This window comes from Nesoenas mayeri (assembly GCF_963082525.1).
Source record: "Nesoenas mayeri genome assembly, chromosome: 11".
NCBI classification, from domain to species: Eukaryota; Metazoa; Chordata; class Aves; order Columbiformes; family Columbidae; genus Nesoenas; species Nesoenas mayeri.
This window is the reverse complement of record NC_137563.1, coordinates 12969017-12983599: the sequence shown is the minus strand read 5'-3', so window position 1 is coordinate 12983599 and position 14583 is coordinate 12969017. Positions and strand designations below refer to the sequence as shown.

Sequence of the window (14583 nt, the reverse complement as noted above, 5' to 3'; positions counted from 1 at the left end):
ATCCCTGGCCTCCCCGACAGGAGCTCCCCCCGCCACAGGTCCCTGGAGGGGGCAGCCAGGGACAGTCCCTCAAGCCACCGTCCCCAACCACCAGGCAAGCGGCTGCAGCTCACTCCCTTGAGTATTTTCCATGAGCAATTAATTTGTTCCCAAAGAGCTTAGAAGCACATTTTTCTGAAAGTTTTTGGGCCTTCCCCATTAAAAAGTAGGCTTTGCTAGAGCACCCGGGGCATTGGCTCAGCTTCAGTGGAGATTTTAGTGCTGGATTCAGCACAAACAGACCCTATGTGAAGCCATTTTGAAAATCCACCCTGGAATATTGGGTCAGAAAGCACCTCCTGAGTTTTGGCAGTGTCCGTCCCTGCCACTTCCCACACCGGCTGCACACTGTGCTGGCAGTACCGGAGCATCCGCAGTGGCTGCGAACCAGTCACCATCGGCAGGGAAAGCGGTCCAACACTTCCGCTGGTTGCTCAGCGTTAAAGGTTTCATCTCCAAATGATCAGTCTCCTGAATAAAGGCTTGTTTTGGAGGGATGAGCACAGTGGGGGAGTGGGAAGGACTCCCCAGGGCTGGTGACCATGCTGAGGCCACCAGGACAGGGCTGTCACGCTGCCGGTGCCTGTCAGAGCCCTTGGACAGGAGCTGCACCGGGCTGTGCCGACCCTGGGGGACGCGGAACCCCCCACACAGCTGGGGTCCAACACTCACTTGTAAAACGCCTGGTTCTCTATCCCACACTTCCAGAGGTGTTTGCAGGCTTCTGGTGTTGGGGCAAAATAGGTCAGAACAATTTTCTTTTCCTAAAGGAGAAAGAGAAGGAGTGGGTAGGGAAACAGTGAGCAGTGCCCAGAGGCAGCACGTCAGGAACATGGCTGGAGCCAGAGCAGCCGAAGAGCGCCTGAGACGGGGCAGATCCTGCTCTGGCGCCATGCAGGGAGATGCTGGAGCATCATCTGACACCCCGGCACAGCCCCTCGCTCTGACCTGCCACCATCCCTCCCGCTCACCCGCCTTTTTGAACGGCCAGAAATGCATTTTTAAGAAAACCACGCTGATGGCTTGTGCAGGAGTTGTTTTCACCCAGAGGTTTTCAGGCTGATGTCACTAAGCAGGGCTAACCGAGTGGTGGTAACAAATAACCACAACAATCCCAAATGCCAGAGGCAGAGCCCCCACCATCGCACAGCTGGAGCTGACCTGGCATCTGCGGCTCCAAGCGCCCAGAGGTGGCACCACTGGGAGCAGGGGTGACGTGACCCCAGCACTGCCACTGTGTCCCTGCACCCCTAGCACAGGGTGACACCTGCCAAGTGCCCAAAGAACCTGCCATGGCCACGCCTGGGATGTCCCATGGGATGGGGAAGCACTCACCTCCTTCTGACTTACGTACAAATAAAAAGTTTTCCCTTCGAATTTCATCTTGGTCACCTCGTTCCTGCAAGGACAAGGACAGGCAGGTGAGAGGCTGTGCAGGGCCCACAGCAGCCGGTGGCCCTGGGCACTCACTGAGAACTGCAGGTCACATGCTGGGGTTTGGGGACAGCAGCGGGGCAGCCTCAGGACCCTGTTTTCAGTGCCTGGGAGGTGACACAGGGTGGTAAGAAGAGCCCTGGCTCAGAAACCAGCAGCTAGAAAGGGGGACACACTGGAGTGAAGCCAATGGTCAATGAGGTGTCCCAGAGTAACCAGGACCTCGTCATACAAGCACCGGCCAGGTGACAATATCAGCCATGAGGGACACACCAGCCCAAATCTGAGATGCAGTAAAGACTGAGGAACAAGGCAACGGAGTTCAGAGGGGCTGGGGGGCTTTTGAAGAAGTCCGGGGCAATAAAGCAACAAAAAAGAGCATTTTTAGCTTAGTCCGGAGCCCTGCGGCTGAGGGGCTAAGGCAGAATTGGGGCCAGAAAATAGTGGCAGCACAGAGCCAGCCGGGCTCCTGGGCCCCACCACGGGTGGGACAGAGCACAAAATGACACCCTGAGGGCCACCGTCCCATCTCGGAAGCCCCGAGCCCAGCAGCGAAGCCAGTGCACAAAGCGAAATCCCACCAAGTGACACCCCGAGGGCCGTCGCCCCCTCTCGGGAGCGCTGAGCCTGGCAGTGCAGGCACCGCAGCGCTCCCGGCAGAGCCGGGGAACTCAGCACTCACCACTTGATGAAGTGAACTCTCTTGTTTCCCTGCAGAACGACAAAGCCGAAGGGGGTGAAGGCCAAAAACGCTGCGTTCCCCGACACATCCTGGAAGAAAACAGCAGTTTCTCAGCAAGTAGAAATCTGAGATCATTTATTGTGTGATTTGTAAGCTAGAAGTGATCTCTTAATTTGAGGAATGTCAATCATCATCATGCCTCCTATTGATTAGGTTTTGTTATTTTAGGGCAACTGGCCACCTTTTCAAACCATACATAGGACTGTTGAAACTTAGCCACTGATAAAATGGGACTAACCCTTCTTTTAATACATGATATAGAACTTTTGGGGGTAAAAATGTAGCCTGCAAGATATAATATTCAACATGAGAGAGGTTTAATAATCATTGTAAATAAGAGCTACAGGTGAATTGTTGGTTGCAGTGGTGTTTTTTCACTTCCAAGGCAAAGGTTTAAATTAATCACTAGATCCCAAGCTAATTGAGATAAATGGTTTTAGTTTTGTCCCTACTGTAAAGTAGTCCACATTACAAAACCACTACCCATCTGGTTTTGCACACTTGGCATAATTGGGATCCTCTCAGGTCTGGACTGGCGTTAAAGTGAAGTACCTCTCACTCCTCAGGAAGGAGCGACCCCTCGGTCAGGGTAAATGTCACTGCAAAGGAAATCTGCTCCTGCTTCTATTAACAACCCAGAGCTTAAACATCTGTCAAAAAGGTTTAAGTGCTATAGCTGTTCTTTTTCATAAAGAAAAACAATGTCAGAGTAAAGAAAGTAAGTCAGTATGAGATAAGGACTTAATTTCCTTACATCTGGTGGAATTAAAATGCTCAGAGACATTAAAACTGCCTAACTTACCATTTGCTCCTGACAGGCAGCCTAACACATCCGTGATGAGCTTTTGAACTTTATGAAAGACAGACGTGGAAAGCAACACAAATTGATGTACAACACACTATTATTTACTAAGGGCCAGGTTGAACTTGAGTGAAGGAAAGCAGGCGGCTTTCCTTCCCTGCTTTCCCTGGAGGATCTCTGGGAATTGCAACTCCTTTTCTTTAGCTGTGAGGGTGGTGAGAGCCTGGCCCAGGTTGCCCAGAGAGGTGGTGGATGCCCCACATCCATGAAGACATCCCAGGTCAGGCTGGACGGGGCTCTGAGCAACCTGAGCTGGTGAAGATGTCCCTGCTCATGGCAGAGGTGGCACTGGGGCAGCTGGGAAGGTCCCTCCAACCCAAACCATCCTGTGGTTCTATTACATGTAGATGTGGCACTTAGGGACACGGTTTAGTGGTGGACTTGGGTTTATGTTTGGACTTGATGATCTTCCAACCATAATGATTGTATGATTCTCTGAAAACGTCACTGAGTCGGCAAAGCTCACACACCATTTTGACCCTCAGCCCCAAGGTGGTGGCGATGCTGAATCCCCTGCACCGACCCTGCCAGTGGCTGCTCCCTGCAGGTTCACTCGGCCCAACACCCCACACACCCCCCAAAACCTGCCAGTGAATAACGGGGCAGCACAAACGAGGAGAAACTGCAAGACAGGTCCCAGCCCCAGGGATCCCATCGCTTACTGGGGAGCAATAAACCACCAAGGCCCCACCAACCCCTTCACTAGTAATTAAACCACAAAATGGTAAAAGCCATTAGACCTGACTCCCCCGGAGCCCCGCGCAGCCAGTGTGGCTGGGCGGCATCCAGACAGCGCCAAACCAGTAATTAGTGTCACACACAGAGCAAGGCAGCACTTTAACTTAATCACAACGTCTAGACTCCGGGGAAGCGATCATTAACTGAGCTGGTGTGTGTGGAAAAAACAGTTACACACTCAGTTTTAAGAATATCATGAAACAGTTGTGGCCACTCAGTAATTGTTAGATTTGCCCTGCCTTTTATTTGGCTGGCAGAGGTTCAGGTGGCTTTGGAGGGACGCCGAGCCGCAGGGAAGTCACGTGCCAGGCTCGGGATCTCTGCTGCGCTGGGCAGGAAAAGCAGGCAAGGAATTCTACAGGGGTGGTTTGCAGAAGAGGGATGCATGTTCAGTGCCTGTGGTCCTTCTCCTACAATGTTTTATTGGGGGAAAACGTGGCACGGAGCACCTCAGCAACAAGCAGAGCTGTCCCGTTCCCAGTATCTCCCCAGTTCAGGAGTACAATTCTCCCCCTCTGCTTCCAGTTATGCCCTTCCCTGGCTTAATCAACAGGTGACACATTTTCTCTGCTCTTTGCCTTCCAGCCTGGGATGCTGGATCTCAGTTACCTCACGGTGCAGGGATGGCAGAGAGCCAGTGTTGTGATGAGATATTCCGAATTTGAGCAGAGAACAAATTAGTTTTAAATCCAGATTAGATCAAAAATCCACCTTAATCTGTCAAGGGTGAATGGCCAAAAGCAGAGACCCCTGAACATCAACCCAACACCCTGCACAAGGCAGGACACAAATCCCCAAACCCCTCGTGTCTGAGACACAGCAGCTCTGTCCAGTGGTGGCAGGAATATTTCTGTGCATCTGTACCGAAACCAGCCTGTGGATAAGGCAGCAGCCCGGCAGCAGCTCCTGCAGCTCATGGGCTGCCCAAAGTGCTGTGGCTCTTTCCTCAGCCTGGGAAAACCTTTGGGAAAGGGAGAAGCAGCACCTGAGCAGAGGGATGTACTGCTGGAGTGTGGGATGGAGAGGGGAGGGGAGCAGCAGGGTCCCCTGGGGAGCGGGGGATGCTGGAGCGAGCAGGGGTGCTAAATGGGGCACAGGACCCTGCAGGGAAACAGGAGCAAAGCACAGACCTCCCCACACCGGCACTGAGCCCGGGTGCTGAGCATCACTGCCAGCAGCACCACGAAACCGGTGCAAATGCAGCTCCTCCCGCCTGGCAGTGCCTCCAGCAGCCACAGCACACCCTGCCAGATGGATTCACCACAATGGCATATTTATGTGGCATAATCCAGGTAAAATTCCCAGGGACCACGGAGCAGGTACCACCCTTAGAGTAAAATTCTCCATCTGCTTTGCATCCCACATCTATCTGCACACGATGGGATTATAAGAGACCAGAGAGAGACGCAATGACATCTACACTCAATAAAAAGCATTTCAAACAGAAAACTGGATTACTGGCCAGGGAAGAGCAGAGCGATAGTCTGTCTCTGGGAGATTAATGCTTGTTGGTCTCTCAGACACATTACTGACCTTGTTACTGCCTCCAAATTACAGGTTTTCACAGAAGATGATGGGCCACTGACTTTTACAGTTGTCTGCATGAGAAATGATTCCTTACAGTTTCCGTGTGTGCTCTCTGGAAGGGTTTTGGAGCGCTCCCCCTCCCCTGTGCTCGCTGCGGCTGGTTTTTGGGGCTGGAGATTGCAGTTGGCTCCAGCACAGCCCGTGTCCCACAGCTCCGCCAGCACCGCAGCCCCATGGCAGGTGACAAACCAGCCACATCTGCGGCTTGTTACTGGCTGGAGCAAGAATCCAATGCAAGGAACAGTGCTCAGAAAAGTGTTTTACCTTGCAAGGGTGTGGGTCAACCCCATAGGTCTCCAGAGTCTGGGCTTTCCTAAGGAAATTCAGCTCTGAAGTAGCTGGTGTCTGCCCACTGCAGGGGGGAGAAACAGAGAAAACAAGACTATTGCATGGAAGACATGAACAGGAACGTCAGCCCTTGGTGACAGGGTTGCCATCAGTGACAAGAGGCATCAGCCACAGCACGTTCCCACTACCCCTGTCAGCACAGCCTGTCTGCAGCAGGAGAGCAGTGTGGAGCCCCCCCACAGCTCCAGCCAGCGCATCTCACAGCACCACAACCCACCAAAACTGAGTTGCTGCTGCCAAATGAGGGGTTGACTTTCCTATAGGCAGCACAGGCATTTCTTCAGGGGGAGGATGGGGAGTTTGCTGGGCAGAGGCCAGCAGCCCCCATGATGTTCGGGCATGGCTCCGCTGGGGTCCTGGGAGGTGACACCCCCACTGTCCCTGCCACATGACCAGCTGTCCCATGGGACACAGCCCTGGAGGTACCACCAGCACCGCGAGAGGACATTGCGCTTTGCTGATGGTCTGTGCACACACTGTGACGGAGCACGTCCCCAGAGCGGGGTGAAGGCAGAAGGGGTCTGGGAGTGGTTGGTCACTGTCCCCATCCTGCCAGGGAAGCCCAGGGATGCCCAAGCTGAGCCAAGAGCTGCAGAAACCCCCCAGCCCTCCCCGGGCAGGAGGGACGGGGCTGGTTTTGCCCCAGGACCAAGTCTGCTCCATTGCCCACCTGTTTTTGTTATTTCTCTGCACTTTCTGCAGCTTGTTCTGTCTGCTGGATCACACTCGCAGTGAGCAGAGGTTTGGGAAATGCAGCAGCTTCTCTCACAGGGTGATTCGCTGTGATGCTTCTGTGCCATCAAACATCCCGCTTTCCCAAAGCTCTCTGCTCTGCAGTTTGCTGTTACCAGCAGTGCCAAGAGCCCCGCTGGCTCCCAGCTGGATCTGACACACGAGAGCAGCGAGTGCTCATCCCACAGCACAACCGAAAATCCCAAATAGGGACAAAAACTAGCTGAGCATCTGGAATCCCTGCTGCTGCCCAGCGAAGCCCCGGCCGTACCTGAGCTCCAACTTGTGGATCTCTGCGATTTTCCTCTCCAGCTTCTCCGAGTGTTTGGGGAAGAACTGGAACTTGGAACTGTAACCTTCCGGGTGCTTTCCTGGGTCATAGTCCCCAATCTCAGCTGGAGGCAGATGGAAACGGTCACAGAACCACAGAATGGTTGGGGTTGGAAGGCACCTCTGGAGATCACAGCCCAGGGTCCATTCCCATCCTGGCAGTACCCAGATGCAGAGCTCAGAGCATCCCAGGAATGCTGCTCCCACCCGCCCGTGCTTCCCATCAGAATGATCATTTGTAAGCCATTTACTGCCGGCAATTAATTTCACCATTTGCTTGGAATCACCCATCAGCAGACGGTCACTCTCCTAAATCTATTAACTCCTCAAGTTATTTGCCCAGAGCCTCCTAGGAGCCTTGTGGTTCTGTGTTACAGCAGCCTTGGGGTGTCCCAGTCCCCAGCCCCATCCCAGCTGGCCGGGAACAGTGAGAGAATCCTGCTCACCCCGTGGGGTGCAAATGTGACTTAAAAAATAAAATTAATTGGAAATCCATAAAGTGACATGGAGAGCAGCTCTGGTCGGAGTTACCGCAGGCTGCGCACAGCCTTGGACACACAACTGCCTGTCCCAGGGCTGCTCCCGCGCCCGGACAAGCACAGAGCCATGGCCCGGGCTGGCTCAGCCCCAGGGCTACTGATCCTCACCTCCTCACCCCCCTCCAGCCCAGCCCTGCGCCACACAACCACAGCACAACCGCAGTCCGGCAGCATGGGACCCACACCAGCAGGCATTTGTATTCTAGGTGCAGTGATCTGTTGTAAGTGAAAGAATGTAATCAGTACTTAGCATGAAAAGTAAATTTATCTTGTCAAAAGGCATTACCTTGAAGGATATAGGCGGCCAACAAAGCAGCATCCGAAGTCTTGCAGAGGAGACGGCCATGGTAGAGATCCCTTTTGATCTGTAGGAAGACTAAGTACCTGAGGACAGAAGAGATAGTCCGTTTATTAAGCAAAGTTTAAATTACCTAAACAGGCAAATTAGATGTGGAATATCTACCACGACATGCACTAACATTTCTTTCTGAGCATCCCATTTACAAGACATTACACTTGCTGGAAGCCAACACGTGCTAATTACGGAGGAGTTCCCTGTCAGGGCTGGTGCGGCAGCTCAGACTGACAGTCCCAGCCCGGCAGGGACATGGCATCTCCCCCGATCCAGCTCCCACCTGTGCAGTCACACACAGCACAGCAGAGACACATAGCTCCCTGGGCATAGAGACACTGGGATGAGCATCCCGGCAGGAAAACACACACAAGAGGAAAGTCAGACGAGGCAGTGCGGGTCCCTGTAGTCCTGGTGACACTTCATGACCACCCCAGTCCAGCATGAGGTGCTCGGGGATGATGCTCTGAAGGGTCTTGTGGTCCTGAGACCCCCAGCAATGCTGTGCTTCCCCATCCTGCATCCCTACCTGGCTGCTCAGCTCCCCCATGGCCTGATTTCCTCCTTGCCCAACTTTCTGTATCCTCTCAGGTCTCACCCAGTTCCCCACTCTGTGCTCCCCAATGACCAACACCAATCTCCATGCACCAACATCCAGTGATAAGGTAAACTAGGGTGGAAAACTACTTATTTGAATAAATTCAAACCTCAGTAACAGCTTGGGCTGAGTCACACAGCAATACATTTGGAAAAACCTTTTGATGGTAAAACATAAGTCACAGAGTGGAGGGGCAAAATGGAAATTGGACTGCTCGGAAATGTGTTTAAATGATCAGACTCGCACTCTGCAATATCTCAGTCATGCCTCATTTTTCAAATTCGTATTTATGATGAGATAAGCCACTAATTTTCACAGATAAAATATCTCAAAAAGAAAACCAGATATTGAAGTGTACTTGTTCCAGGGGAAAGTGGATTTTAAGCCCAGGTTTGAGCTGCAGGCACAGTTCCAGTGCAGCGAGCAGGGCAGCCCACTGCATGGATTTAACCTGTCTGGGTCCCCGTCCCGCACCCACCATGGAACCCTGGTCAGGAAGGGAAAGTCTGTAAATCTGAGCTGCAGTGCCAAATCTGAGCAGGTTTTCCAAAGCCTTATTTGTTCCTTGGAAATAGCCCCTGGAAAGGGGAATTCTCCAGAGCAGCACTGGGATGCAGCTGCCTCAGAAAAGGAGATTAAAGATGGGAAATATTTAATATTTCCAAACTGGAAGCCATGAGCTGCCATGCAGCTCCACCCCACTGCCCTGGGGGTGCAGCTCCCAACACCCAAGGGTCAATCCTGACCCCATTTCAGTTCTCCCTGCCTGACAGCTGCAGACATTTGCTAATCTCTGATTAAAGAAATACAATTAACATATTGTGTGTGCAGCTTAATGCCCACATAATAGCTGTCATTAAAGACGAGGGTTTTGGCTGTTTCACATTTAAATGAAGGTCTGATGGCTACAGTTTCTGGGAGTAAATGTAAAATCTGCAAACTAAATAAATGTCTCCTAAGCAAAACAAGGAGATGTATCCGTGTGAAACTACTGGCCACTTGTGTGTGTCCCCTGAAATGCTCCTGTTCAAACCCCAGGTCAGTCCTGTCCCAGGCAGCCCATGGCAGCAGCAGCTCTGGCATTCTGCACAGGGGCGCATTTCAATCGGCCCAGCAAACGCAGTGGGGACTCTTCTCAAAGGATTCGCCCCCTCCACAGCTCCCCAAGAACTGAAACTTTTTCTCTCTTCCAAACAACACCTTAGGGGCTTTTTTTACTTTTGTGGGTTGTTTTTGTTTTTTTTTTTTTGTCCTTCTGTGAAACACAAGCAAAGCTTTCCTTACTTTTGTACTTCAGCATTAAGAAATCAAACCCCGGAAGAGTTTTTGAAACACATAACCATCCTCTGCTTCTCCTAACTGCGCTGTTCACCACAAATACAGAGAGTTGATGAATGCAAAATTGAAGCAAAAAGCTGAGCCCAGGTATATTTCAAACACTCTGCAAAACCGGCTGCAAAAGCCCTGACATCCTCTCTCATTTGCTGCCTGCAGAAATAGACTGAAAATCCTAAGATTTAAATCCTGGAATATATTTAGCTCTATCAGTAAGCCTACTTAATTCTCAGCACACTCAGCACAGACTCCAGCTATTCAGCAGGAATATCTAATGGCAGCCGGAGCAAATGGAGCAAGAGCAGCCCAGCGTGGGACGGGATGGGCAGAGGGATGCACAGAGGGATGCAGGGATGTTCGGCTCCAGGCTGCTGAGGTGGAGCTGCACCAAGTGCATAACAGGGACTATTTGCCACCATCTGAGGGCATTTGGGGCCAAGACATCAGGGGTCCTGCAGTTTGCAGCAGCTGGCTGCCCCCAGAGCAGGACAGCATTTCCAGCCTGCTTGGCAGCCATCAAGAGACATTTGTGCTACTTTTGTCCCTGTTTTTTACAGGTAAGAGGGAGGTTTTCTTATCCAGGAGCGATGATGTCCTGCCTTGGTCAGGTACATCCCAGGCAAAAGCAGAGGCAGGAAGCACAGGGTGATGTTTTTTCCCCCCACCCTTTGCTCCCAGATGCAGCTCACTGGCTTTGGCTGGAGCCTCCACCTGCATTTTGGCAGCTGGGACCCTATAGGTTTTGCACCTTTCACACCCCAAACCCAGATCCAGGGTATTGTCTTTTAGAAAAAGTACCATTTTTATTACTTTCTCCCTAACAAACCCCAGGCTTGTAAAGAAAACTAGGAATTATTAGCAGCAATAATGGCAAAAGGCTCCAGGGGACAAATGCAGGAACCTTCAGTTTCAGGCAGCACCAGACCCTCCGCAGGGGGGTCTGCGCTGTCAGCCCCACAGATCTGCAGTCACGGCTTGTTTGCCAAAGCTGCTGTGGTTTCTCTGCGAGTGCTCATCACGTCCATCCTTCTGGCAGGAAGAGCAGCGTGAAGAGCCCCTAAAGATAGCAACTGGAGAGCAGCGCTGTCAAGTTTCTGCATCGCAGTTTATCACTCATTTCTCCCAGAACATCCATGCCCCTTATGTAAAAGGGTTGTGGCTTAATTACTTCCAGGGGACAGCAAGGGAACTGGGGACACTTCAGCCCTTCCCGACAGACTGAGCACACGCAAGGACACCCTGAGCTGGAGATGTGCTCTGGCGCTGGCTGTAACATCTGATTTAGAAACAGTGAGAGTATTTGCAGAAGCAGAAATCAGACTCTGAGGGTGAACTGCTGTTCCTGCTTGAATCCACTGTCCAGCACCGTCCAGGACAGGGGGTTCCAGCTGGAAGGAGAGATTTTGGAGAGCTGCAGGGAAAGGCACAGGCCTGGTGCTGCCCAGGAGCTGTTCTGCACTGGCAGGATGGCACCGAAGCCACGATGGATGTTACAGTGAACAGGGCTGGGCCCAGAGCACTTTGCCCTGGAATTGTGGTTTGTGTAACCGGCTGCAGCCAAAGATGAAGTCGGTGAGTTTAAACCCACAGGCAGCACTGGACACAGTGGCCCCACATGCTGACAAACCCAGCTGGAGATTTCCAGAGTTTCCCCACAGCTGGGACAATGCAGAAGCGTTCAGGAAATTCCAATGGCTGCTGCTCTCTCTTGACTATAGAGGGAAGATGGGCGGAGTGTTCCTGCCCTGGCTGAGCCCTTGCTGGCTGATCCCCATCCTCACCTGGTGATCTCCTCCTTCAGAGCCGCCGGGTCCGTGGGGTAGAACTTCACGCGGAAGCACATGGTGAAGGGAGGCTGGGCTGCAGAGAACAGCAATGCCACCGTCACCACATGCAGGGTTTGTCCCCATTGTCCTCCCAAACAACCCCGCTCCCAGAGATGGTCAGATACTGCTGGGGGGCTCACCCACCCTCCCCGTTACTCCAAACACACCAGCTGCCCCAGGTCAGGAGGGAGGAGATGGGTCCAGGGTTGGTCCCTGCTGTGGTGCCGTCGGGGAGCAGATGTCCCCAGCAAAGCTATGGTGAAGCCCCTGTGGCACCGGCCGCACACCTCACTACCCGGCATTGGTGAATCTCACTTTGCTCATCCCCATCACCCCTGTCCTGGTCCCCGCAGGGCCGGTGCCCTGGTGCCCGTGTGCTGGGGGGCACAGCCAGTTGCAACTGCAGTGGGACCGGTGGAGAATAACCCCACTTTCAGCCCAGCAGAATAGCTTTGTGGATAACTAAAAAGGCCCTTTTTCTGGGAGATGCACTGGGAATTGACCCCAGAGGGGAAGGACTGGATAAAATGGCAATATATCTAGAATGTAGGGAGCACACATCACCTGTCCAGGACAATTGCTTGTGGTGGTACTCACCCCTCATCTGTTTCACAACTGACTTGGTAAATTCCAGCCAATGCTGAAAGGAAAAAGAAGGTAATTAAAGCAACTCAGTAACAAATTCTTTCAATTAATAACGCTCATTTGCCAGAAGAGAAGATGGTCTGAGTAAAAACCCCAACATTCCTCCTCACACAGTGACTGTGCTGGGGGCTCCCCAGAGCATCGTGCGGACACGCTGGTGAGTGCAGAGCTCAGCCATGCTCTCTCCAACCGTGCACACAGAGACGATTCACAACCATCCTTTATGCACAGGGGTTTATTTCTACATGTGTTTAAAGAGGCGATTCACCAAAAGCAGGGAAACAAAGAGCTGACAAGTGGAGCGGCAGTTAACGATCCCTCAGCATCATGCAAGGAAAATGCTGCTCGCCCACACTGAAGAGCTGCCACTCCACAGCCCGCTGCAAATCCGGCCATCGGGTCCTGCACAGCATGACAACAAAGGGCAGGAGGCAAATCTGGAGAAACGGGAGAAGGCTGGAGAGTTGGGAGGAAGAAAGACCAAAAAACACAAGTTGGAGGGCACAGGTGACATGGGGGGTGACGGTCCAGAGACCTCGCAATAGGCAGCAGCATCACACACTCCCAATGGCTCCAACTCTGCAAGGTGGGGAGGACGAGGAAGAGGAGGCTACTGCTCTGGGTGAGAAAACCCAGATGAGTGTCAGTGGGTGCCCTGGAAGGGAGAAGGGGCAGCGAGGGGCTTAGCACAGCCCCTTCCCGCCCTGGGCGGCAGCAAGGGAGCAGCTCCCAGCTCAAAACGGAGAGGGCAGAAAGTGGCTTGTCCTTCCCGCAGCAGGGGCTGGGAGAATCGCTGGGGAAGAGCCCCCATCACTGCCCAACCCAATTCTGTTTGCCCTAGTGCTCAGCCGCAGCAGTGAGGACACGTCTGATAGCACCCAGCTGCACAAAACCCCCTCGCCCAGCCCGGACACGAAGGGCTCTCACCCTTTGCTTGTCGGGGTCCACGAAGCGGATGCCGAAGTAGTCCTTCTCCAGCAGGTTCAGGTGGTGGCAGAGAAGGTCAAACAGGTACTGGCCCTTAGCATCTCTCTGCAAGACAAAGAAGCTCATTGGCAAAGTGTAGGATGATGGCAGCAGAGGGAGGAGCTGGGGCATGCCAGGCAGATGAAGGGTCCGACACTTATGGTGACACCAAGGTTGCTGCAAATCCACCAACTGCCCTGGTGCTTCATCAGCAATATTTTCAGCTCAGAAACCATCTTACATCCCACCCAAGAGGCAGCCAGGAGCAGGACCCCAGAACACACCAGCCCCATCCGTGTCCAGAGACCTGTGGCTCGTGTGCGGGCAGAATGCTGGGGCTGCCCAGGGCTCGGCAGGAGGTGGCAACATCGGCCAAAAAACACATTTGCTTGGACAACAAACCTCTGGCAGCACTTTGTAGGTGAAGCTGCCTGGACAGAGCATGTGGTGAGAGTGGGGCAGGAGAACTGCAGTCGCTGCAAACACAGCCTGAACGCCACCAAACAAAACATGCGGGGTGTTTTACGAGCATAAATAAAACTGTGAGCAAGGTCAGAGCCTGTCTGGGAATCAGCCAGCAGCTCGAGCCGTTCGAGGGAAGCTGTGAATTCCAGGCTCTGGCCCGTGTTTCCAGGCAGATCAGTGAGGTGGCAGCTTCACTGCTGCTCTGACCCCGCTGGAGTCCCTCGTCACAGATGTGGCACAGGTCACCGTCACCTCATTGCTTCTGCTCTCTTCTGCCTCTCTTCAACAGCCTTTCCCTTCTCTGGCACTATGGCATGAAGCCAGTGCCGACCTGCCTATTTTTAGCATATTTCTTCTGTGCCTTTTCTGCGATGGAATTTTTAGGAAAAAACCTTTGCCTCCATGGTCCCCAGGGCCATGCACCGCAGGGCAGGGGGACTTCACAGCTTTCTGTTTCTCCAGAACCAGATCCCCACTCTGGAGAGTGAGTTCTCAGGGCCATGAGAACTACAGATTTATAAGGTCTGGTGTGCCAGTACAACTTACAGCCAGCAGTAGACTGAACATTAATGGGGAATCTTAAAGTATTATAGCTATAAAATCTGATACATCTCAAAATTATTAAAAATTTCATTTCCAGCGCTGCAGAGGCTGAAGCACACACTGAATTTGAGTGCTGTGAGCTGCTCCACAGCAGCGCTGGCCCAGGAGGCCATGGCCCGTCCTGCATTTGCTATGGAAACGCAGCACCAGAGAGAGCTGAGAGCCCTACAGTGACACCCACTCACAGCCCCCAGGACTCACTCATAGCTCGTCCAGCCGGGGGTCACAGCTGGAGATGGGCTGTGCATCCTCTCTGTCAAAAAGAAGATCACTATTTTTCCCAGAAATCGTTTTCCTATATGCTAAAGGTTTGAAGTCAGTAAGCCAAGGGCTGGAGAGCCCCCACACCAGACCTGATTTATCAGCAAAGGGACTGACCCAGACCAAGAGTGCAGCTGTGCAACGCTCCATATAAGCCCTTTATACAACAGCAATTTAACTA

At 52.7% G+C, this 14583-nt stretch overlaps 1 protein-coding gene across 2 annotated transcripts in view; it reads right to left on the bottom strand.

The window, feature by feature from the left end:
* Positions 1–14583, bottom strand: part of FRMD5 (FERM domain containing 5) — a gene marked incomplete at both ends in the record, with an annotated part of 81556 nt that overhangs the window by 5070 nt on the left and 61903 nt on the right. The window contains 9 exons of one of the 2 annotated variants that reach the window (XM_080351324.1): positions 712–803; positions 1375–1438; positions 2156–2244; positions 5667–5754; positions 6754–6877; positions 7638–7735; positions 11418–11496; positions 12060–12102; positions 13035–13139. In XM_080351324.1, coding sequence (XP_080207450.1) covers positions 712–803; positions 1375–1438; positions 2156–2244; positions 5667–5754; positions 6754–6877; positions 7638–7735; positions 11418–11496; positions 12060–12102; positions 13035–13139 — 782 coding nt within the window. The remainder of the gene's footprint in view (positions 1–711; positions 804–1374; positions 1439–2155; positions 2245–5666; positions 5755–6753; positions 6878–7637; positions 7736–11417; positions 11497–12059; positions 12103–13034; positions 13140–14583) is intronic. The other variant, XM_080351325.1, reaches the window with a different exon arrangement.